We start from the raw sequence: 25702 nt of genomic DNA, 5'->3' as shown, positions 1-25702 counted from the left end.
TGAAGAAACAACAACTTCCGCCGCCGCCATCGTGGTAGTGCTCTTCGTCGTCATCGTCATGTTGTTGAAATTTTCTTGTACCTAGCTTAAGATTTTGTGTTGCTCTTCCTTCGATGATAGTTGAGTCGTCTAATCGGCTTCTCCTCTCAGTCCGCTCAATATACTTGTATAGTCCCTATAAGAGGATTACACTACTTCAGTTCTCGAGAGTTCAGGATGGCCGTTCGTTGTGTGCCTGCGCCGATCGAAAGACATCATCTCCTGGTGAAAAGATTTCTCTTGTTCGTCTTCTTCCGTGTTCTGTGCGGTGTAGTTCCATTGTTCTTCCAAGCAATAGATCGTGACCAGATTGTCACTAAACTTTCAGATAGAGAGAGAGAAACAGTATGCCCATGGGAACCTTTTTTTGTGTTATGATTATGACCTTTTCATCTCTAGGAACTAAATTGTACTAGAAGAGGTATGAGTAGGGTACACATCAATAATAACATTCACCACCAGCTTAGCCAACAATAATTCCTAGTTATGACTTGGGTTTTGGGAAACGTGATGATTTGAATAAGCTGCTCTCAATGAAAAACATGCCACCATCGACATCATCCCAAACAAGGAAAAGTACCTTCTGTAGATGTCTCTTCTTGCAAAGTAGGCTAAACCTTGAACCTAATCCCAAAATCCTTGACTGATCAAGAGGTGGTAATATTCGTTTAAAGGATGAAGGGAGACAGAGAAAAGTGCCGCTGCTTCATTTTATTCATCATCTTCATCATCATCATCCACAGGGATTGCGTGTTTTTAAGGAGATGAAATCGTCTTATAGGCGCCCTCTTTCGGTTTTTGCCAATTTTTTAATAGGATTATAATTGCTGTTCTTCGGTGCCAGAGTCTTCAGATCTTCAACCACAGCCTCTGGTGATGGTTTGAAGTTAAAGATGATGGCTTTTTCATCGTCCTTCATTTGCGATCGGTTATTAATTAATATTTTTTCTCCTGCGGTAGAGATTGCCAGCACGCGGTCTCTCGCTATTTAAGCCGGTTTGTTTTTTTTTTTTTTCTTATAGCGTATGGTTCTTCATCATATCTCATCTGAATGAAGTTTTGTTATATGGAATGTTTTTATTAGCAAGGTGCGTGATCGCCGATCATACGGTTGAGCAAAAATACTAATCAACATGACAGCACAACGGCAGCATGTAGACCAGTTTTGCTTATTTTGAGAGTATTTTGCGTGTAGTGTGTACTTTGTAATAAAAGGGTGTTTTTTTCTTTGCTACAGCTGAAATTATTATCTAGTATTTTTTTAAACACACGTCACATACCTACACATGTGTTGCATTAAACTACTTCAAACTTGTTTTACAATTGAGTTGAATTATTTGCAAATATGGTGTATTCGAAACACCCTGTGTTAATTACCTTCAAAGTAGAACAGTCAATCCTCATGATTGCGACCAATAAACACATAGGGCACTAAAACTGGTGTAATCGAAATCCGACTTCCATCTTTAACCACACAAAGAAGAGATATTATTTAAACGGAAAACGGTCCACTAGATAAAAAAAAAACACCCTTTACAACATACTTTGGATTTGCATTGTGTTGGGCGCGTGTCCAAATTTGAACACAAAACAACTTTTCATCTCAGGGGACACTTTGGCGTTGAAATAAGCACTGTGTAGCCTTCATTGGCGAACTGACCAAAAACCACACCAAAACAATGCGCCAGTGATTGCCAAAAACGGCTGACAAGTGCATTCCAGGCTGAACTTACATCAATCTTGAATTTTCTCTTTCGCCTAAACCAAAAGAAGCCATATAAAGAGGTTGGCATAGTAAGTTCTTCTTCTTTCTTTGAAAACTCACTTAAAAAGTTGGTTTATGGTCACTATAATGGTCAGTATAAAATTCGCGTCGTCCAAGCAAAACAAAAAAGAAGTAAAGAAAAGATCGATTTGGTATCTTATAAGGCGATTAAACTTCTAGTTTTATTGTGGTTTTTAATAAACTCCAACTCAGTATTCCCTCAACGTAAGAATCATAGATCTTTTCTTCTTCTTTTTCGCTTTTTTTTGTATCATTGTGATGCTGGGATGAATCACTTTTTCCAACTTTAGAAAAGAAGAAAAAGTCAAAGCACCATCATCATCAGCAAAGGCAAACAAACAAACAAACGATCAAAAGAATTTTTGATGAGCAATGGTATGATGTGCGCAGGCGCGACATTTATGGTCAATGGAATTCATTGGTCGTTATTTTTCACTCACTAATGAGGACCTTAACGGGAAAAAGGGCTCTCTTCCACATACACAAGTTTTGCTATATAATTAGGCTAAAAATACCAAAGCAAGAATCAGCTGCACATTCAACCCAGCATCAGTGAGTACATCAGAAATCATCAGTAAGCAAGGACGATCGATGATCATGTGTGAGAGGAATGCAATTCAATTAGGAGAAATGTGCGATATGGGAAGCATTTCAAGAGAAAGATCTGATGTCCTTATTTGGAGTATTGATCCATGTATAGAAATATCGATAGATATTGGAAAAAAAAACGAAACGAGTTCAGTGCACTTTGGCTTCTAAGGAAGCAATTAAAACATATTAGTGTCTTAATGGAGAGAGATGAGTTTGAGATGGAAAGCGACATGAAGCTTGAAGGTAGGTATAATACATTTTGTATGAGGAAATGTCTTCTTTTTTTTTCTAAATGCGATCAAACATGTTATGGAGACTTTAAGTGATGAAGACAGACGATGTGTCGCTCTAGGGGAGATAACGTCGATCATAACGTTGATGTGGTAATTTATTACAGGATTCTTTTTTCTCATTACTTTCATTTAATCGATCGACATATAGGGTGAACCTGAATAGAACAGAGCATAATGTAGAGATGTTCAGTTTAAAATGTTGTTTCCTGATCCAGGTCCTAAATGGGGTTGTAATGTTTTTCTGTGAGGAAAATTTTAGTTAATTTTGGTAGGAATTTCGATATAAAGTTTGTACAATTCACAGTAAAAAATTGTGAAGTTATACTTTTCACTCATAAAAATTCAATTTATCAAAACTTTTTTTCGTACTCGTGTGAACTTGCCTTTAAAGATTTAGTAGGTTCACACCATTAATTCGATGTAATCGCTGGGTTAGTTAATATAAATATAAATAAAAATAATTTTAATAATTTTTTATTATTTTTGTTATTTTTTTCTTCGTTATGAAGTATTATGTACTTCAAAAATTTACAAGACCGCCTAAGTGGGTAAAAGAGAAGATTTCATTCCAAGAACAATGTTACGCTTTGAAAGCAATTTGACGAAAAGAAGCAACCTACAATGTAGGATCAAAATCACATCAACCTTTATAATCTGACCCTTAACCACGATGACCTACTTTGCTTTACAGTCAAATCATAAATTAATTGACATTTTAGTAACATATAAGTGACGTTTCGCAAAAGTTATCATAATGCCGGATTTACACGACAGGTTTTATAAACGTTTCGCCATTTTTTTTTTAATAATGGCAAGACACCATAAAAAATGAACCTGCTCATTCCTTGCCAATATTATGGAAAAGAGATTTGACAGTTGCGTGGCAAAATTACTGGCAAATTGCCAGTCGTGTTAATCCGGCATAACACCAATTCCCTTCCTTGTAATTCAATACGGATTCTAATGTAAGCAACGTGAAGTACGTTAAAAACGAATCAACGTTTTTTTAAGTATTTAAAGTCGTTTGACGTAATGTATTTAATAGTAATGTTTTTAATCGAACAGGTTTTTTTATTTAATAAAGTCTTAAACATTAAATTCCTAAAACAAGGCGTTTGTTAATAAATTACAGCGACGACTCCCGCCTTTTTTTGAGTAGGACTCGGTTAGTGATTAACATCACTTGATATTATTTATATGTGGAAGAAAAACTATATAATTGTTTAACCTTGCATCATCTTGTTGTAATCCTCTTATATAACAGATATTATACGCCTCCATCATAATATCATCTTATATTCTGTCGAAACCGAGCCTATTAAGAGAATTTTTCTCAAAAAAATCTAATAAATATCAAATTTGTTCCAGTTTCATATAGATACAAAGAATAAAATACAGAAAAATAGGTATTATTTCAAGGGGAGTGACATACTTAACAGCACTCTCTTCACCATTCTTTTCAAATAATAATGAATCTAAGGAAAAAAAATGCTCCTACCTACAAACAAGAATTGAAGAAAAATACCCTCAAACAAGGTCCGATTGTGTACTATTGTGGATTCCACAGTTGGTGGTCCACAAATTGAGTTTTTTTTTGTTCATAGCTGTTTTTGAAGAATTCAAAAGACATGAAGAAATTTGATATCAACTTTGTTTAATAAGAAGAGTATGAAGGGTGATAGGGGAAACATATCACCGGCTTTCAAGGGAAAGGTCACGAATGTAAACAACAAGCAATTGAATAAAAATTCCTTATTAAGGAAATTAATGTGCAGGAACACGTTGATTGACACTTGAATCCTGACTTAATGGAGAGTTTATACTTATGATCCAACTGTTTCCATAATTTTGGTTTTTAACGGATAAGAGAAAGTTTGAAGTTTCTTTTTTTTTTCTTTCAACTTTTTGGTTCGTGTAAATTTCCTACCACTTGATTATAGTGATTTTATAAAAAAAAAATAAATGCATCATGTCATCTTTTATTGACAATTGTTACAATGTGAATGTGCCTTTATTTTTTCAAATAGCGTCAAATGTCACTTTGCTTTGAAATCTTGTAGACAGATATACAGCAAGTGGACAGTACCTATCGTAATTCAAAACTGAGTTCGAATCTTAAATCAACTTTTGCGTCTAGTCATGACGTTTAACTATGAAGCAGCTGTCAGATCAGTCGAATCCTGCACTATTAATCTGTTGTTTTAACATTCTTATGTCAGAAATTATGAGTTTTGATCAGTGTACATCAAGTATATCAGTTTTTAGCAAACTTGTAACGCCATCTGGTGACAGATTTTTTCCAAGCAAAACAGTTAACAAAATCCCACGCAAAGTGCAGCCACAAAATATAGGTCACTTACAATATAAGTTGTCATTTTACCATATTCCTCTGACCAACTGGCCAGAGTGGCCACTTTTTCTTTTGAATAAGCTAATGCCGGTTAAAAAAGAAAGAAAAAAATTAACATGATGTAGCGAATCTGATACAAAGTCATAAAAATGGATAATTTCCGCATTAAGTGCTATAAAAATCAAACACGAATGATGTGCGTTTAATTGATGTTTAATTGCATGAAGCACGCGTCGTCGGTCGTCTACTTCGTCATTCTCCCTCCACCATACCGACCGGCACACCATCGATCGTCATCGCTTGAACTTCTCAACCACAACTCACTATGCCACATGCTTCTCTGCTTATAGCTACCTTATGTAAGAAAAGAGCACCCAAACATCACAACTTGCATACGTAATTGGGTTGCGCAAAAGTATTGTTCTGTAGATGTCCTACCTTTCTTTATGGACAGACAGTGCAAAGCATATGGGGATTTAATTTCGCGTAACGAATTTCAATTAAGTCGACAGCGGAAGTTGTGACGCGCGCATAAGTGTATCTCCCTTTATAATTTGCTGAAAGCAGCCAAAGCCATCAGGCCAACTGTTCCAGGTTCCAGCTACTGTCTTAGTGTTGTTTGTTAGAGTAGAGGGCGCGGAGAACAGTAGAGAGTCAGTTGCTGACACATGGAAAATTCAAGTAGGTGTGTTCTCCTTTCTTGGGCCTTTTTTTTTGTTTTTTGGGTGCCGCTTTGATGATGGTGATGATGTTGATGATGATTCCAAGGCAAAACTATCCTGCGGTGGTAACGAAAAAAAAAGAAGAATTTATGACCACCTCAGCGAAGACGGTTTTGCAAATTGGATATATAGGGTTCGGCCTTTTAGATATACATCTACTACATGGTTTTCTATTGTTGTTATAACTAATAGTGATGCAGACTTGACGTTTCTTCCGCGTTGCGTCGTTGTTGCAAGACATGTGAATTGGCGCATAAGTTGTTTCACATCAACAATACTCCAACAACAACTGTCATATCTTACATCTAGCGTGCGATAAGGCACGTTTTTTTTTATATCCATTTCCTCAAACGTCCATAGGGCATCTTTGCTTTTATTGGCGGTTAATGGTCATCAATTTTTAATTGCGCTCACAAGTGAAGACGATGGAGATTATACTCGCGCCTGGAAGTTACTCGAAAGAGTCAAGACTTATGTGTGTCTGTTGTAGGGGCTTTGGTGATGGCGCGATGATGAAGCCTGTCAGTCTGGAGATGGACATCTCAATAATTCCTTCAATTGAAAAGATCATGAAGATCGCCGACATCCATCCATCTAACCAACCATCCACCCATTCAATTTAGCTAGATATTCTCTCGTCCAGCCTTGTTGTTGTTGCTGGGAAGTCTGTAGGTGTATAGGCTTTTTGCCATTATCGCGACTTGAATCCATAAGACATTTTTAATATTTCGGACGAGTTTCGATGACGAATTCCAGAGCAGTGCGGAAGATTCTTTTTAGTTTTCTGGTTTTTTAAGGTTGCTTATATGAATTTATTATTCCTCTGCAACCAGATAATGCACTCTCTGGTTAAGTCGAGTGATGGTATAAGGATTGATTGTATGATGATGGATTTGCCATATTATGTGAAATGATGCTTCATTCAACGGTCAACGATTAATTGCATCACAGAGATGAGTTCTTCGGTTTAATTGAATTGCAATGATATTTTTGAAATTAATTCTTTTTGGCGTGAATGTGAAAACGGTTGAGGTTTTTTTTAACATTCTTGTTGTAAGCATAGGAATAAATTGACGCTAATTTAGTGATGGAGAGATAATAATGATGATGTTGTGATGGTGACATGGATGCTTTGAAAATGAAATGTCAAGATAAAAGGACAACAGTACAAGAAGTGAATCAGAAAATGGTGTACATTTAGTATCTTTGTCTTCATTTTCAAGACGCCTCACAACGCTTTGAAGATTAATTAAGAAATTCCCTAACCTAGCTTCGTTGACTTTTCTTCGTTAATTTTTTCTTTAAGCTGCAAACATAAGGCCACTTATTAAAAATTCAAGTAAGTTTCCAATGCCTTTCGCCTAAATTCGATGTAAAAAGGTAGATATGACAATCTTGGCGTAAGTCTCTCATTGTCAAAAAAAAAAACACTTGCTTATTAGCTTTTTGTTATATCTAAAAAATACCAATTTCCAAGAACTTCATAAAAAAATCGATAAAAATCTCTTATTGGGAAAACAAGGAATCTCGTTAGCAATGAATTCCAATTCCATATCTGTTTACGTTGATGATGAGCAAAAGCAATTGCAATTGTGTATACCTACATAAACTAACTTAACTCGCCAGTTCATCCAGTTCTTCATCATTATAGTGGTAGTCTCCACTATAACTCCATATAATCGATATAAAACGAAACAATTTAGAAACATTTATTCAAAAAATTATAATTTTATAAGCTTCAGAGTTGAGTTGAGACGAGAGTGATGATGGTGTGTGTATATGTGGAAAAATCCTTATTACATATACGATATCTATTATAGACCATAGCGCCATCTATCAAATGAGTAGAAAAAGTCAAACCATGGAAAATCTAAAAATGCAGCAGCAAACACACACGTCAGACGATAATGATGAAACTGACGACATAAGACACAACAAAGATGATGAGGACAGTTAAGTGCAAAAATGGTATTGGAAAAGTGTTTCACTTTTCTTTCTCTACGTTTGTTTTTCCTTTTTATGCATGCATGGGTATTCCAAATAGATAAGAAGAAAATGTTAGTATCTGTCAATTTTAGTGCCAGTTTGACATTGGACTCAATTTGACCGTTGAAGAATTACTAAAGGGCAACATTCTGATAACACTAATTTTTTTGTAGGACGCTTTTTGTGTGAACACTTTAAATAAGCCGAATGTGTAAACAAACAGAATTTATTTAACCAAACAGAGCTTTATAATAGAGTTTCCAAATGGCCACTTTAAAATAGGTATAACTTCAAAAACTTATCGATTTATATCAAACTTTCATTCAATATTCGACACCATTTTAATGACATATTGAACTTTCTTCTAAATGTCAATGACTTGACAGTTGACACTATTCATTTGTATGAAAGATAAAAATCGTTCAATCTTTATCCTATACATTCATTTTTTTTTTTTTTGCTTTGCATACTTACCATTTACACTACGACACAGAGTCGCGTGTAAATAAGAGCAAGAGTATAGTGATATCTTCGATCTTTCGTTGTTACAAACAAATTGCATGCAAATTTCTCACTGTCGTCGCCCTAAGATGTAATATTTTGTGTGGCATGGCAGCTCAACAGCAACATCAGCAGTAACAGGAACACAACAAGCTTCTACTGTTCCACCAGTGGGGCCAAGGTAACAAATCGTGATGTCAGTTCGCGAATCTCAGGAAGATCAATTTGTGAGCGCGCAACTCACATAGTCGAGTGCAGAGCTTGGTCATAATCAAGTTCATCGAGCGCGCCTGAGAGCTCGATGACGCATTCAGTTAGAGAAGCGGTCGGTAGGGGGCACTAGAGGTGCTGCCAGGGTGGTAGTGGTAATGGTGTGTTTACACTGCCTCTACAGCAACTACGACACAAATTTGTTTTTATTGGGTGTTTATGTGGCTGCTGTTCCCGGAGTTATGCAAATATTTTTTTGGCGACAAACTCGGCGCACGACATTATTCATTGTTTTTGTCGGTTCGAAGCCCTAGAATCAGGGCGAACAACCACAACCACACGACACATAGCTTCAATGGTGGAGACGTCAGATGCATAAATTAAGATACGCCACCGTGAACTGTTTTCCCTTGTTGGGAAGATCCATAATTGTACTTTCGGATGAGTATGCAGTAGTACATTCGTTTTGGAAATGACATAATCCTGCCGATTATACCTACCTACTTGTGCTGTCCACCTTACTTTTGTCTAACCTCCTCCTTCCAGCATCTTTGCATGTCATATGATAAACATAGCAATTAGAATGCATGCACACTCCATTAAAAGATTTTAAGCCAGCATTTTAATTAACTTTGAATAAAATCAAATCGCATGCTTATCCTGTTAAGGGATCTAGATACATAAAGTTGGCAGCTCAATATTATAAGGAGCAGAGCATAGGTAAAATTATTGCTCCTTCTAATTATTCTTCATCTCTCATCTAGTGATACCCTTTTCCCTTTTAAGTTTCTCTAATTGCATTTCAATTCGATTAAAGGATGAAGTAGACCAAAGCAAATGTGCTGTCTACTTCAGCAGCCACACTACAGTACCTAATCTGGTTTTCGGAAAGACCGGCAACTGGTATTCATGTTTATCTTTTTCATTCCTTTAGGACTGTGTGTTTAACTTCGTCTATATCCAATGTTTGTGCCAACAGTCTAGTCGGTATCGATTAAGGAAGAATTGGTGCTAATACAGGAATGATGAGAAGAATTTCAATTACGTGGGGCATTAAGAAAATGTGGGTGGAAAGAGAGAGATAAGGAAGGTGTACAGTGTAGCTTGAGGTAGTATTACGAAGCATGAAAAATGGGTATATATGTTAGAATTTGAAAATCACTTTGTAGTAATGGATTTGCATGCAAGCGGAAATGCGTTTGAATTTTATAATTTACTACTGATATCTCACCACGGAAAAGGACTATTTTTCACCACCGAAATGGTATGGTTTGTGTATTGGGAAAGTGTTTATTTTTTTTTTATTGTTTTAGAAAAGAGCTTTCAAAATTAATACAGGATGTTTCAGATTTGTTTTAGTGAGGTGATAGATGAGGTGGCTAAAATATTGAGCTAAAAGAGTTTTAGTTGGAAAATATGCAGTTACAGCAAAAAAAAATCAAATTTTCGTTTACAAAATTACACAGGTTTGCTGTCGAAGTTTAATAAAGTTCACATCAAATTTTGGAAATTAAATCTTTTAAATTGCTCAACAGTGTTTTTGTTTAGGAAACATCTGCCATTTTTGACATAAAAGACAAAATAAAATTTTAGTATTCTCCACAAATTTCATATGTCAAAATTAAGCTAGGAATTCAGCTGTTTGGAGAGAAAAATGTCAGCTAAAATCTAAGGCGATCTGTAAACTAAGCTTTAGTACGCAGGTCACTCTACTCTAAATTTTAGCTGACATTTTTTCTTAAAAAGAAAGTCTTACTGGGAATAACTTTATTTATTTTCAGTAAAAACGCGTTTAGATAAATGCTTTGCTTAGTAAAAAATTAAAAATTCTCCAAGTTTTGCATTAGACGATTTTTCTAGTTGCGATTTTTTGTCGAGGTTTCTGTTTTTTAATATTACAAGATTTAATTTCATTGTAAAACTGTTTTTTTTTTCAAATGAGAAAAATCATCATTGGAAAAATTGTTCAATGTAAATGCTGACCTAGCTTGTCTTTTGGGTGTTTTCGTTTAAAATTAAATTGTCTATGTGTTGTTTTAATGAAAAGATTTTGCTTAACTTTGCATAATTCTCATTTTAAAACGGCTACAATAACAACCTCCCAAAACAAAGTTTCTGTCGTCGCGACAATGTCACGTTCAGGTTTCAAATATAAGTTTAACCGCATCTTTTGTCGTTTTCAAAACTGTCTTATAATTATGAGAACCAGATAAAGCTATGATCACTATTTAATGGTTTTCATATTCTTGTCAAATAGTAAATTTTCACTTTGTACAAACAATTAAATTAACTTTTTGAGCTATTTTATAGCCTGTTTTCACTATAACCCAAATGAGATAATTTCGCAGTTTTTAATTATTAATTTTGAAATTCAAACTGACCTAATTTGCGAAATTATCTCATTTAAGCTGTAGTGAAAACAGACTATTAATAAAGTTGATTTCCCCCTGCATAAAGTTGGAGTTTGAGGCATAATTATACATTGCAAAATATACATTTTAAATTCACTCACCTGATAGTACTCATATCAATTTATTTTTCATTCAATGTTTCCTTATCGTTATCACCCTGTATCATTGGAGCTTATTTTTTCAAAACACTAGGTGGCGACACTCGATATTCGAAAAATGAACCAATTTTTAAAAGCTTTTTTTCTCAAATTAAATCGAAATTCATTTTTAAATTACAATCCACCCTGACACACTTTCTGTTTCTACTTCCATAATATATCTCACTCTCTTCAACTACCACAAACCGGCACTATAAACAAAAAGAAAAAAAAACACTTGACAGTTCACAGCTGATTTTGAAAGAAATTCCAACAAATTGTGGAACACACATCATCCAATTGGATGAACATATAAAATAATGTATGATTTTACGTGGGAGACCGATAGGCACTTTCGCTGAAGTAAGAAAAAATTCTCAGTTTTATTCAGTCAATTTTTTTGGAAACTCTCGTTCGGTCCTTGCCTTGTCTTTGAGTTCTGGTCCACCAACTAAATTCCGTGTTTTTTCTTTCATTCTCCTGGCCTGTCTGTCCAATTAGAACGAACAAAAAGTATGCCTAGAAATAAATAATTAGATACTTTGGTTAGTTTCGTGTTGTCGTATTCCAAAGTGTTTGTTTGAAGGAATTTGCTACTACAAAAATTCTACACTCTAAAAAATCAATAAAGAAAAGAAGGAATTTTTGTTTGACGACAAATTAGAGTGAAAGTGGGTTTGTGTTTTGTGTTGTCGATAAGAAAGAAAAAATCACTTAATTTCTCACACTGACAACAATGGATATCGAAAGTGGTGCTAATGATGATCTAAAGAACCAAGTGACCGCCATTCCAAAATATGGCTTAAAGCTGACTTTCAATCATGTCTATCCGGAGAAGAGGAATCAGAATATAAGGCCAACAATAAAGCAATCGATTCCATTTATTCCTTTGGTTTGTCGGTAGGTTTGACAATTTTTCCTAATATTACACCTAACCTACATACCTTACATACCTTACCTACTTACTAACTGGCTTCTGTTTTGGTTTTTAGATTTGAAAATTGGATTATTTGGGGGAGGGTGATATCATCGATGTCTACAGAGTTTATTATTTTTGTTCTTTTTTTTTTTTTTTGTCTTCTGAAAATAAGTTAAGGTAGGGAATGGCCAGGGTAATCATTATAGCACAGTTGACCTAACCAGGAATTCGTGGTATTATTATGCTCGTTGCTCCACAACACGATTGCGCTAGAAATCTTTTTTTGATAAAGAAAAACTCCACGACCCTACCTCTTCCCGCCGCTAACATTAGATGACGGACACGCAAAGTTATTTAAAATTTATTTTTTGCTTTAATGTGTGTTCCTTGATCATTTCCCTAATGTTATGCAGGAAAAACCCACATGGTCTGGAGAAAAATGTATATATATGTTCGTATATTAGTTGTGTCTGCTATAGCGACAATTTGGCGCCGTGTCGGTTCGTTGGAATTGAAATGTCGGTTACTAGGGGTAGAAACAGAAAGGAGGATATATGGTTTCGTTTTCGTGATTTTTTGTTGTTTTTTTCTTATTTTTGAAAAAGGAAAGTTTGAGGAAGGAGTGGCGGCAGAATTATAACATTTATCATTTTGGTCATTCACATTTAGGATGAACATTTAAGAACACGATATTAATACATTTTGGAATTAGTAGGAATGTTATCAATCATATTTACATATTTTATTTATCATTGAAAAGCTAATGTGTAATTATTGTATACTCAGAAACATTTACTCATTTTCGAGCAATTTATTATACAGGGTGTCCTACAGTCACCGCCCCAAACGAAAACCATGGATTCCTGAGGTCATTTTAAGTCGAAAAACTTAAGAGGTAATTTTCTCGTTTTCGTCCCGTTTTCGAGTTACCACGGTTTTTATGATTTTTGTTCTCTTTTCCCTTATCTAGCTTTATCTTTGCCAAACTACGTTTGATTTGAAAAATTTTTTTTACAACCAATCAAGAATTTATTACAGTTTTAGTTTGTCTCTAAACTTTTTTTTCTGCGGACAACCGTTTCTCCACAATTTTGCATCAAACACAATTTTCTTCGTTTTTTAAGTTGTTTTTTACACTTTCATATCATTTAAGTCAAAAAAACACGTTAATGAGTATTAATTTTTTGTGCTTTTTATTAAAGCCCAGTTTATTTTCATAAAAAAAATAAGTTTTATTTCATAAAAAAGGCTACTGAAATTAATTAAAAAAAATAAACAAATTGAGTGAATTAAAAAAAAAATAATTTTTAAATACAAAATTTATTTAAATGAATTAAAACTTTTTCTGAGCTTTATTTATTTGTTCTTTTCTTAACCACAATAGCTCAGAAAAAGTTTTTAATTCATTTAAATTAATTTTTTATTTAAAAATTATTTTTTTTTTTTAATTCACTCAGTTTGTTTATTTTTTTTTAATTACTTTCAGTAGCCTTTTTTATGAAATAAAACTTATTTTTTTTATGAAAATAAACTGGGCTTTAATAAAAAGCACAAAAAATTAATACTCATTAACGTGTTTTTTTTACTTAAATGATATGAAAGTGTAAAACACAACTTAAAAAACGAAGAAAATTGTGTTTGATGCAAAATTGTGGAGAAACGGTTGTCCGCAGAAAAAAAAGTTTTGAGACAAACTAAAACTGTAATAAATTCTTGATTGGTTGTAAAAAAAATTTTTCAAATCAAACGTAGTTTGGCAAAGATAAAGCTAGATAAGGGAAAAGAGAACAAAAATCATAAAAACCGTGGTAACTCGAAAACGGGACGAAAACGAGAAAATTACCTCTTAAGTTTTTCGACTTAAAATGACCTCAGGAATCCATGGTTTTCGTTTGGGGCGGTGACTGTGGGACACCCTGTATTATTGAAAATAAATTCCTCTAAACACTTGACTTTGCTTAGTTGGAACTTCGAAGTAAAACAATCACGACATTCTACAGTCAATGACCTCACCATAATGCATGTGAATAATTTAAAATTTTGGATTGCTTTTTTTCTTATCTATTTTTAGTCTGATTTTGTAAGGAAAAAAAAAAGAAAGAAAGTAGAAATAGAAATAGGTATCGACAAAATGATGGCCAGAATTAAAAAAAAATATATCAATTCACGTAATACATAATTCACGTAATGTTCTTAATCCCGAAAAAAAATTCAATTAAATTCAAGTATGTATTCATTTATTGCAAGTTATTGGGCACGTTAGGACTCATTAGTGACTAGATATGCATTTGGAGAGTCATTTTCTGAACGCAAATTGTGTTAGACGAGTAAAATGGTAAGGAATATTTTACTTGGGCAAACCTCCAGAAAGAAGCAAACATTTTATGTCTAGTAAACCCTAGATCCAATGTTTTAAAAATCGAAATAACTAATAATTATAATTTGAAGATCCCTTATAAGTAACCAACCATTCTTCCCTTTTTTACCTATTTTGAAATGGTTTCGGTTGGTATGTTGTTTGGAAGAGAAGGAAATACATTTCATGGCTTAAGTGCTGAATCCAAACCTGATTTTAGATAAAGTCTACCACGTTTCGATTTTTTACTAGCGATATAGATACCTTCTACATATAAATAACAAGTTATGCATTCGTACGAATGCATTCATGTTATTACGATGAATGAGAATACCAAAAAAGTGGTTCCCGGAAGTCCGTCGGTCTGTCTGTCTGTATAAGGAGCTACAGGACAGCCTAAACGGATGGACCGATTGACTTCAAACTTGATATGTAGCTTGTAGCATTTTTTTAGAGACTCTCCAGAGGGGTTTTTGGATATTTTTTTTACCAAAAATGACGGTACCTTTCATATACATATGTACTAATTTCGGAAAAGTTTAAGTTTCTCGAAAACGGCTCCAACGATTTTGTTTAAAAAAATCAAGTGTTAGTTTTGAAAATCATTATTAACGGTACCTGCTATAGAATCGTTTTTTTTTCAAATCTTATTTTCTGCCCAGCTTCTTCATTTTTTATACAATTTTTATACAAATCAGAAATAAAATTAAAAAAATTATTTTTGGATTAAAAAAAAAAAATGAAAATTTTTTTTGAAAATTCAAATTTTCGAAAACGTGACATTGATTTTTTTTTTTTTTTTTAATTTTGGTTTTAGATATTGATTAGTGATTTCTACAAAATGGCATGGAAAAAAAATTTAAAATTAATTTATTTTGGATTTCAGATGTTGTTTTATTGCTTTGAAAAACGAATTTTATGTTTTTTTTTATATACCTATATTTCCCTAATTTCAATATAAAAAGTCTTAAAAATTTAAGCAACTTGATTTAATTGATTAAAAGAAAATTTAACATAACAGTTTTTTGGGAAAAAACTTATCGATTAGGAATTTTTTGCTACTAGTCTTAATTATTGCCCTGCTAAGTTAATGTATTGATCAGGATTTAAATTACTTTTCGTCCTTATAGGTATAAAGGCGCTTTCTTACAGGTTTAAAAAAAAAAAAATTTAAGGTAAGCAAGTCCATTCATAACAAAGTCAATAATTTCTAAATTTCCGACACCCAATTCATCATGTAGGAGTTTTTAGAAATAAAAAAAAAAACAATTAATAGAAAATCGTAGAGAATTGTGATATTCCCTTAGTTGGTCTTCCAACATAATGTATTTCGTTTGGAAAATTAATTTTGGGACACCCTGTAATTAAAAAGAAATAGGAATTCAACAAAGCATAAGAGATATGTTGCATAGTTAAATAAATTTTAGACACTTCTAACTGATTCATTAAAAACCTCTCTAAATATATTTCTGCCAAATTCTCTAATGTTGACTCAACTATTTTTTCTTTACGATATCAAGTACTCTTGGAGACAGATGATAATAATTTGTACATAATGACGTTAACTTTAAACATTTGTTTGGATATAAGTCTGTATTTAATCAAATTCTAAGGAAATAATGTTATCAACTCAATACCGATAACCTTATTAATAGCACACATTTCCAAGCTAAGCCGGTTTATCAATTATTGCAAAAAAAAAGTTTAAAAAAGTGAAAATAGTTTTGATTACATTTATACGTAGGGTTTAAAATACAACCATTAGGTTCCAAATGGTCAAGATTGTGTTACAAAAATAATTGATTGATGTTTTGTTTTTGTTATTATCTATGCGGTTTCTCTGCTTGATTTCATACAATACTCTTGTTTAAGTGGAAGTCAATACAATTTAAACACTAAGATGTAAATGTGGTTTATAATCGCATATTACATACCTACATACATACATATGTTAAGTGCAATGTGGTGTAGAAGCTTGTGGTTTTGTTTTCGTTGTCTTTACTTAAAATAAACATTTATGGAAACGATGTTATCTTTAATGAGCAATTAACTATGATGTCGTTTTGAAAAATGGATAAACAGAAACACATGTGCTTCAATTTCAATTCAAAATTTATATTGCAATCAAGTTAGGCCTCATTCAGTTTAATTTAAAAATTGATTTGATTGTTTGTAAATAAATTTAAAAATAATAAAGACATGTGAAAGAGGTTTTAAGACTTTTAGTACTTGGGGAATAATGAGGTTGCTCTATATCAGACTGGGTTTATTTCTAAGCTTCCGGAAAAAAAATGCTTATTAAGATGCAAATTGTACAGCGAAACAAGATGATTGTGCTAGGAGAAAGAATTTGGAATTAAAACGAAATTAAAAAGTCTCATAAAAATCAAGCCCGAAGCCGAAATTCGATCCTAGATTTATATGGCAGTCAGTTTTTAACGATAATGTTTCGTGTCTGCCCTTGACGGCGAAGTCAAAAGGTATTTATTTCAAGGGTAATGTCAAAAAAAGATCCGAATCTTGAGTAAATTTTTTATCAATGCCTGAGATGTGCTTTTAGTTGAAATTCTTTTAACACCACAGCACTTTTTTTTGCAATATTCTTCTTGCGAAGAGAAGTTTCAAACTCTCGCAAATATAAAATTAAAATTTCAAAAAAAAAAAATATTATTAATAATTTTGTATTTGACAAGTTGCTTTCTTTGCAGAAGGCCATTTATACTATTTGAAGGTTACTAGAAAAAAAAACATTACAATTATATTATTGATGGTTAAAATAAATCAAATCAATAAAAAAATGCAGTTAATATTTATATTGCCATCGCACATCATAATAGCAAATGATGTCATCTAAGTTCATTAATGCTTCAAGCTGTTGACATTCTTTTATTTTTGTTTTTATTTACATAACATAGAGCATTAAAGTTAGCGCCATAAGGGCGTTAAAATCATTCCCAATCTCCACTTCATTTTTAAGTTATCATCTGTCTCCAAGCACTTGAACCCCATAAAAATAAACTACTTACTTTATCTAATAAAATCTCATTCCACAAGAAAATAAAATGTCTGTCCTCGAACTCATATAGCTATCGTATAGTGCTGTACTACAGCAAGTACCTGCAAACATTCTACACATCAGGTTGTTTCCCCTAGTTTATTTATTTTTTTATTTATTTTTTTTGCAAAGCATCAGCAATTTTTAATTCCTCTTCTAGCTAACTATACGAGACGAGCAAAAAAAAAAAAAATATAAAATTAAACACCATAGTGTATAAAATTTAAATGTACATAAAAATGTATAAGGCCTTCAACTACTGAATAAACATTATTCTACGGTCATTTGAACTCTCTCAAGTGCATAAGGTTGACGTTTAATCACGTTGGCTGTATGTAAAACTGTCAAGTGAGTGCTTTCCTCAAAGTCTACCCTTTTTTCTTTTTTGCTTCTTCAAAAGGAGAATCTATTTTAATTGCAAAATTGATGAATAAGCAGAGAGAGAAGGGCTTTTAAGTGAAATGTCACCTGATGCTTAAGGGCCTCCCTACACTTGAACTGTCATAAGATTCTGTTTTCAAAAGATTCCCACGGGTGCGGTGGTGGTGTAGTAGGAATGAGAATAAGAATACTGTGTTTACCTTGCAGATTGCAGTTTAACCAAAAGGGCAGAAAATGCAAGTAGCAATGAAACAACATCCGAGGTTGGAGGAATATATACAAAAGAAGACACGGAACAACGACCTTCTTCCGTTTGTTTGTTTTTAAGTTTCTACTCCTATCTTTTGCATTATGCTGTCAGTGTTCTATAAAAGAGGTTTGATAGAACCTTCGGTTTCGCTGGTTTTTGAGTACTGACTCACTTTGTACACTTGACAGAATAGTTTAGTGGTTTGATAGAATCTAGAAATATTGTGCCATTTCAGTTGACCTACTATTTTTTAAATTTGATTTGCCCTTTTCATCTTTTCATTCAACAGATATGCATCTTACTATTGGAAATGTTCTCGCGAAGGACGTCGTGTCATCATGGATTACTATTATACGGAAACAGGTAAACAAATTTATGGTGTACCATTGGGTGGCATTGGGGGTGGTACTATTGGACGTGGATATGCTGGGGAATTTTGCCGCTTCCAGATGCGACCAGGAATGTATGAATACAATGTTGTTCATGCAGATCAATTTATTGTCACAATCAAGGACGAAAAGGATAAAACGATTTTCCATAGTTTACTATCGCATTACAGGTAATCTAGTTGTTTATTTACTTGTTCTTGTTGATGTTGATGTTTTGGTGTACACTTATATGTTTTGTGTTGTATTTGTATTTTGTCTATTTTTATTATATCCATCACATACCATTATTACATTATTTATGTTCGAGGTTTATGTTATTTATAGTTTGTGGTCAAATATATGTAGAAGGATACACAGAAAATATCATCAACTTCATCAGTCTATGTATGGTACACTTGATGTGATGTGTAATCGAGAGTAGACTTTTCTGTTTTAATCGAATTAAGATTTTATTTTTAGAAAGTAGAATAGATTGGCAATTTCTTGTATAGAATTAAGTATAATAATAAATCAATCTATTCCCATGCGTTGTCCTTTTAAGTTTGGACTTTGGAGTAAACACTTCCATAATAGTAAAAAATAATGTTTAATCATGAAATATCAAACTTTTCCTTAAGATTTTTTTATACACTCCTGCTCAAATTTAACGCACATCATATTTATTTTACAGAAAATTCCTACTATTACTTTGTCTCACAGTATCGTGGTTATTTTCTCAAATAAGACAGGAGTGATCTTAAATTGAAGGTATGGAGTAAAATGTTTGTGGGGAAGATTTGGAGAGATATGCTGAAGTCTATCTGTCAACCCGCTAACCTTTTAGAGATGAGTCATAAATTTTCATGAAGTAAACTCTGCTTTACAACACCTACGGAGTTAGTGAGCTCTCCTAGACCTACTTTAAATACCCAAAAATACTTGACTGATATCCTCGAACACCATGCGGTTCCAATCACCCCTAGATTTGGTCCACAGTTCAGTCTGATGCACGATAATGCATGCTAGAGTGGTTTGAAAATATCTTCAAGATTAAAATATGCCACCCTTGAATTGACCACACAGATATTCGGATTTGAATTCAATAGAACATGTCTAGGAAATGTTGAAAAAAGTGCATTTGCGGCCGAAATCCACCTCCAAGCATTCTTGATCCACAGAAAATTGGAGTGAAAGAAAAGTTACAATAAAACCTTCAAATGTTAATTTGTGGAATGAATAGATGACTCCAAGTTGTCATAAGCGCTAGAGGAGACAATGCCAAGTATTGAATAAAATTATTGGAAAGAACTGTCACGTGCTTCCATTTTAAAAAATTTTTTTTCTTAAAAAACAAAAATTATTTTAATATCAGTTTTCAGACCTTAAATTGCTAAATTTGGTTCATCTTTTTTTTGGTTGATAATACTGTTGCAGTTTAGCATTTTTCTGACTTGCTAAATAATAATCAAACACAAAAAAATACAACAAATAATTTAAAAGCCATTTTAAATAAGATGTAGGGGTATGACTAAAGAAGAAAAAAGTGTGCGTTAATTTTGAGCAGGAGTGTATTTTTGTAAACAAACAAAAAAAATGCTTAAATCAAGTTCTTTCCCCTAACCCCTACAATAATAACTATCATATTCATTTTTTTTAAATGATTCTATGAAACATGTAAATTATGTATTTAAGAACTTTCATATAAAACAAAGTTCGAAATAACAAGGTAGCACCCACAACAATATGAAAATTCTCCATAAAATGGTCCTCGTAACCACACATTTTACTTTGCATTCAAACACTTATTCCATTGTGAACAATTTGTCTTTTTATTCAAAGTGGAATTCACTTTTGTGTCGAAAAGGTTCTTTCATGCGTATAAATGTTGTTTGATATGAAACTTGAAGATTTCTTCAGTTAAACATCTTAGTAAAAGGCATGTTAATTGTTCTTGGAGACCGTTTTTCTTTTGTCAAACGTTTAAATTGAATTTGAAATTTAATTAAAATTCTTTCTTTAAAACTCTTTGAATTACGTGGTACATAATTATTTTTTATATTATTTTTTAACTAATTGCATTACGAAAAAAGACTAACATTCATGTATAGAAATATAAAATAAAAACCAACGAATAAAAGCATACCTGACTCTCAAAAGTATTTCTCCGAATCTCGTACACATGAGTCCATCCAGTTGATTTTCTAAAAATAAAAAATAGAGAAAAATTAGGTAATTAGTTCCAAAATGTTAACTAACACTCATCTTATTTTATTTATGTTTAAAAAAAATAATACTAATTTTGGATTCATGTAATTCATTTCTCCAAATGGTAGCACTAGCAACACGCCTTTCATGTCAGATATTTCTTATATTTTCTGTAGATTTGTGTATAGTAGATATATCATATAGCTAGCGCATAGACTAAAAATAGTTCCACTCCTATTTTGTATGAAGTAGCTTCTATCACGTGCAGGATTATTTGAGCGTTTATTTTGTTTTTTTTGTTTGTTATTGTTTTGATAACAGAAAAAAGAAAAAAAATTATAAACAGAAGGTAATACAAAAACGGGATGAACTAAGGGGGCGGTGAATGACGAATCGTACCCACATTAGATGCACCCCCCAAAAACTCAAGCATGATTATTTTCTTATTTCCGTTCGTTTCGTTGCATGGCATGCTTCTAAGTTTTATTTATTTCTTTCAATTTCTATAGTTTAAATGTTTACATTTCATGTCTTATTCGTGTTTTTCCTGGCATTTACTATAACCATAACATTTTTTAACCTTATTCGACCATCAACCACATACATTTTCGTATATATGCATGTTGCACCATCTCATCTCATCATGACAGAGTCAAATTTTATTATTCTACAACTGCTGCTTGCAATGTTTTAAACTTGATGTTCTCCCACCTCTCTCATAAACATAAAAGAGGCGCCCAAAAGAAACATTTATTTATATGCAGCGTTCTGCATCGAAAATAATCTACACATCCCAGCCGAACCTGGAGATGTCTATTTTGGACGGTGTGCTTCTTCATGTCTGTGGTCTTGTCTTTGGTGTACTATAATTTTACTTTACTGTTTTTTTAGAGTTTTAATTTATTGAGTTTCGTTCTTTTTCCCTCTATTTTTATGGTTTTCTCCCCCTTTTCTTGATTTTGCACAAAATTTTAAAATTGAATAAAAAAATACAAATACAACACAACCAACCAACCCTACCTCCCAAATAAATCCACAAACACAAAACAAAAAAAAAAGTCTACCTAAGAGTCCAATGAAATATTGCAGCCGACCAAAGTCTCCACTAAACTCATGGGAAAATAACCTTGATCCTGCAAAATGCAATTACACTGGTCTGTATCCGAGAGCCTGGTCAGAAATCGATTTGTCAGAGTATGGTGTTAAGCTAATTTGCCGACAGGTGTCGCCAGTGATACCACACGAATACAAAGAATCGAGTGTACCATGTGCTGTATTTGTATGGCAGGTGATAAATGTTGGCGATAAAGAACGCAAAGTCACCATAGCTTTTACATTTAAAAATGGAACTGGCAATAAGAAACAAGATGCCGACGGATGTCCCGAGAGTGCTTTCTTTTCCGAAGGACAAACCAAAGGAATTTCAATTAAACAGAAATTACATGACATGCCACTTACATATAGCTTAGGTTGTCGTATATTGCCAGAGGTTAATATCACTAGGTGCACTCAGTTTGATCCGACAGGAAATGGTGAGAAATTATGGATGGAATTGGCTAGAACTGGACAACTGGGTGATAAGGTTCTTGATGAAAATCTTAAAAGTAAGTTACATTTATGTTTAAACTATAAACTCTTGAACTCTTGTTTTTTTTTTTTTTTTTGAAGATAAAGATCTCGGAGTAGGTATTTGCTCCCAAGTTCTTATTCGACCAAATTCTAGTCATGATTTAGAATTTGTTCTCGCCTGGGATATGCCAAATATTAAATTTCCAAAAAAAATCAACACACACTCCCGGTATTATACCAAATATTTTGGTGATGATGGTGAGGCTGGACCTAAGATTTGTGATTATGCAATTAAAAATTACTCGAATTGGGAAAAACTTATTGATGCATGGCAAAAACCTATATTGGATGATGAGTAAAATTAATATTTTAAAAATATTTTAATTCTCTGGAAATTGATTTCTTTTTAATTTTATTTTTATTTTAGAGGACTTCCTGATTGGTACAAAAGTGCAATATTTAATGAATTATATTTTATTTCGGATGGCGGAAGCATATGGCTTAAATGTGATGCTTCTTTTGGCAAGGAGTTAGAATATGATGATCCAAGGTATGTTTTATTATTAACTACGCAATGTGCGTTAGCGCCAAATTAATATTAACGTCAGGGTATATATTGAAAAGTACAAAGACATTGTTTAGTATAAAGCAAAATGCAAATATTTGGATTTTTAAAGAAAATACATACATACATATCAAATATAATTAATACCCTTTCCAGATTAGCATATGGTCGTTTTGGTTATCTTGAAGGACATGAATATCGAATGTACAATACATATGATGTGCATTTTTATGCATCGCATGCTCTTTCACATTTATGGCCTAACTTACAAGTAAGATTAAACTTGCTAACTGTCGTCTATTAACTGATAACATTTAAATCATATTTTTCCAGGTTAGTATTCAATATGATTTTCGTGATTCAATCACTGCTGAACTACTCGAATCAAGAAAATGTCTATACGATGGCAAAAGTCCACCGAGAAAAATACAAAATTCTGTTCCTCATGATTTGGGTGATCCCGAAGAGGAACCATTTACATTGATTAATTGTTATAACATTCATGATGTTAACGACTGGAAAGACTTGAATACGAAATTTGTTTTGCAAGTTTATCGAGATTATTATGTTTTGAATGAAATAGCTCAAGCACAAACCGATAATGCAAGTAAATTTAGTTCGATTGAGTTTATAGACAAGGATAGTTTGTATGAGATGTATATGCAAGATAATAAGCGAAAAAATTCAGCAGAAGAGAAACGTGAGTGGAAATTATCAGAAATAAATTAAAAATTTTAATTTTGTTTTTTTTTTTTTAATAGAAAACCATAGAAAGTCAGCTTCAATGTATATAAACGAGACAAATGGAAAGGTCTATCTCATGGATTCGATTGCCTACTTGAAAGCTATGTATCCAGCTTGTAAGTCGATTATGGAAAAAACTATGGAATGGGATAAGGATAATGATGGCTTGATTGAAAACCAAAAAATGCCCGATCAGACTTATGACAGTTGGGTTATGGAGGGACCAAGGTTTGAATATTTTTATATTTGAATGTTTTGTATAACAGTTCAGTTCAAAAAAATATTTCAGTGCTTATTGTGGAGGTTTATGGTTGGCAGCTTTGCAATGCATCTCAGCAATTGCAACACTTCTCGATCAACCAAATGATTGTTTGAGATATCAAGAGATTCTCGAAAAAGGCAAGAAGTCAATTGATGAAAAATTGTGGAATGGAAGTTTTTATAAATTCGACATGTCGAATAGGGAAACAATTATGGCCGATCAGCTTTGTGGGCATTGGTACCTGAATACTTGTGGATTTGATTATGAGGTTTGTACTTTTTAATAATTTGAATTAGTTTCTTTTTTTAATTAAATTCTCTTTAATTTGTTTAGATTTATCCAAAAGAAAATGTTCGCTCAGCACTTTCTGTTATTTATAAAAATAATGTGAAGAGTTTCTGTGATGGTAATATTGGTGCTGTCAATGGTTTCATTCCAAGTACTGATCCAGAAAAGCCTGGTCATGTTGATTCAATAACAATACAAAGTGAAGAAGTATGGACAGGTGTCACGTATGCTTTGGCTGCAACAATGATTCAAGAGGGAATGTTTGAAGAAGCTTTTATAACTGCTGGTGGAATGTACAAGACAATTTCTGAAAAAATCGGTATGAACTTTGAAACACCAGAGGCACTTTATGGTGAGAAGAAATATCGAGCAATTGGCTATATGCGACCATTGAGTATTTGGTCAATGCAAGTTGCTTGGGAACGACGCAAGGCATTGAGAGATTAAGATGCTTTAAAGTAGACGAAAAAAACGGAATCCAAAAACCAGTTTGTTTACTTATTAATTATGAAAAAGTGTGTGGTTTTTTTATATTATGGATACAAGAGATCCTTCAGTTTGGCTTTAATCTATCTTTCTCTCTTAATTGTAAAAGTGTTTCTTTTTTTTAGAAAAGAATACATAAAATATATTTATTTTTTTATAAATGTGAGTAGAATTTAAAACAGAAATTTGTCTAGAATTGCTGGAATGTGCCTCTTCTTCTAAAGGTTTAGCATACAAATATAGAAATTTATAAGAAAAAAAAGCAATATGTGAGAGAATTCAATAATGCAGGGTATTTAAATACTATTTTCTGACAAAAAAAAAAAAAACAAATATTGTCACAAAGATACATATTTAAATAAATTTAGAGGTGCTATTAAAATAGTTTCAACAAAACAACAACAAAAATAAAATCAGTTTTTTCCTAAAGCCAGTATTAAACCGGTCTTTCTTTATATAAATAATTAAAAAAAGGTGTTTTTACGTTGTTTTTTGTTTTGTTTTTGTTTTATACATATATAATTAAATAATTTTAAACTCAGTATTACAAATAATAAAATATTAAAGCAAACATCGTTAATTTAATAATAAAAAAATGTATGTATGTATATGTTATGCGTTAAGATAATTAAAAGTTAATGCATTTAAATAATATTGAAATATATTACAAGACTATTATTGCTAAAAAGAAATATGTTATAAACACTGGTCACAAATGATATTAATACATTTTTTGTGAATATTTTTTTCTCATAAAGAAAGCACAATCAATAAATTTAGTAAAAAAAATATAAGAAAAATTGAAAAGCACTGTTGTGTGAATAATTTGAAACAAATAAAAATAAAACAAAAAAATACAATTTCTTTATATAAATATTCCTAATGTTTATTGTAATACTTTTGTGTAAGATGATTTAAAAGCCAGTTGAAAATAAAATTTAAATTTAATGTTAATAAAAAGATATTTAATCTCAAATAAAAATTTGTTTTTAATGTTCTTAGCTCAACAAAGTAGTAAAAGAAAATATTCGTGGAACTCCTTTGAAGCAAATTAATAGATCTATCCATTTATGTAAAAAAAAATTGCAAATCTATTTTTTTAAGATTTTCGAGAAAAAAATCAAGATAACCGCTTGCCTAAAAATAATGAATTTTCAAAAAAGTCCTCGAAATCCATCGAGTCATACATCAAAAAAAGGACCTCTTTAAGCCCTATTTATAACTGAAA

General features: G+C 32.4%; 2 protein-coding genes across 3 annotated transcripts in view; one reads left to right on the top strand and one right to left on the bottom strand.

Annotated features, from left to right (window-relative positions):
* LOC129916806 (laminin subunit alpha-2) overlaps nt 1-11215 on the bottom strand; it is a 148598-nt gene extending 137383 nt beyond the window's left edge. The window contains exon 1 of the mRNA XM_055996951.1: nt 10991-11215. The gene's annotated coding sequence lies outside the window, so the exon portion shown is untranslated. The remainder of the gene's footprint in view (nt 1-10990) is intronic.
* A 323-nt stretch (nt 11216-11538) lies between these two features.
* On the top strand, nt 11539-24819 carry LOC129916807 (non-lysosomal glucosylceramidase). Of its 2 annotated transcripts, none has more exons than XM_055996955.1 (10): nt 11539-11926; nt 18277-18546; nt 21650-22164; nt 22229-22484; nt 22557-22679; nt 22851-22965; nt 23028-23394; nt 23456-23666; nt 23728-23968; nt 24034-24819. In XM_055996955.1, exons 1-10 carry the CDS (start codon nt 11763-11765, stop codon nt 24433-24435), a joined length of 2664 nt encoding a protein of 887 aa, XP_055852930.1. In that variant the 5' UTR covers nt 11539-11762; the 3' UTR covers nt 24436-24819. The 2 variants fall into 2 exon arrangements, with proteins under 2 accessions (XP_055852930.1, XP_055852929.1); XM_055996954.1 differs by having other exon boundaries at nt 21620-22164.
* Nucleotides 24820-25702: the final 883 nt, after the last annotated feature.

Source organism: Episyrphus balteatus, chromosome 3, assembly GCF_945859705.1.
Source record: "Episyrphus balteatus chromosome 3, idEpiBalt1.1, whole genome shotgun sequence".
Taxonomy (NCBI): domain Eukaryota; kingdom Metazoa; phylum Arthropoda; class Insecta; order Diptera; family Syrphidae; genus Episyrphus; species Episyrphus balteatus.
Note: the sequence above shows the minus strand (reverse complement) of the source record. Positions and strands in the feature narration are given on the sequence as shown.

Excerpts from the sequence above, each read along its gene's own strand:
- LOC129916807 (XM_055996954.1), top strand. The coding sequence starts at position 11,763 with ATGGATATCGAAAGTGGTGCTAATGATGATCTAAAGAACCAAGTGACC. Across the intron at positions 18,547-21,619 it reads AGTTTACTATCGCATTACAG|TCTACCTAAGAGTCCAATGA; the intron begins GTAATCTAGTTG and ends CAAAAAAAAAAG. Across the intron at positions 23,395-23,455 it reads AAATTCAGCAGAAGAGAAAC|AAAACCATAGAAAGTCAGCT; the intron begins GTGAGTGGAAAT and ends TTTTTTTAATAG.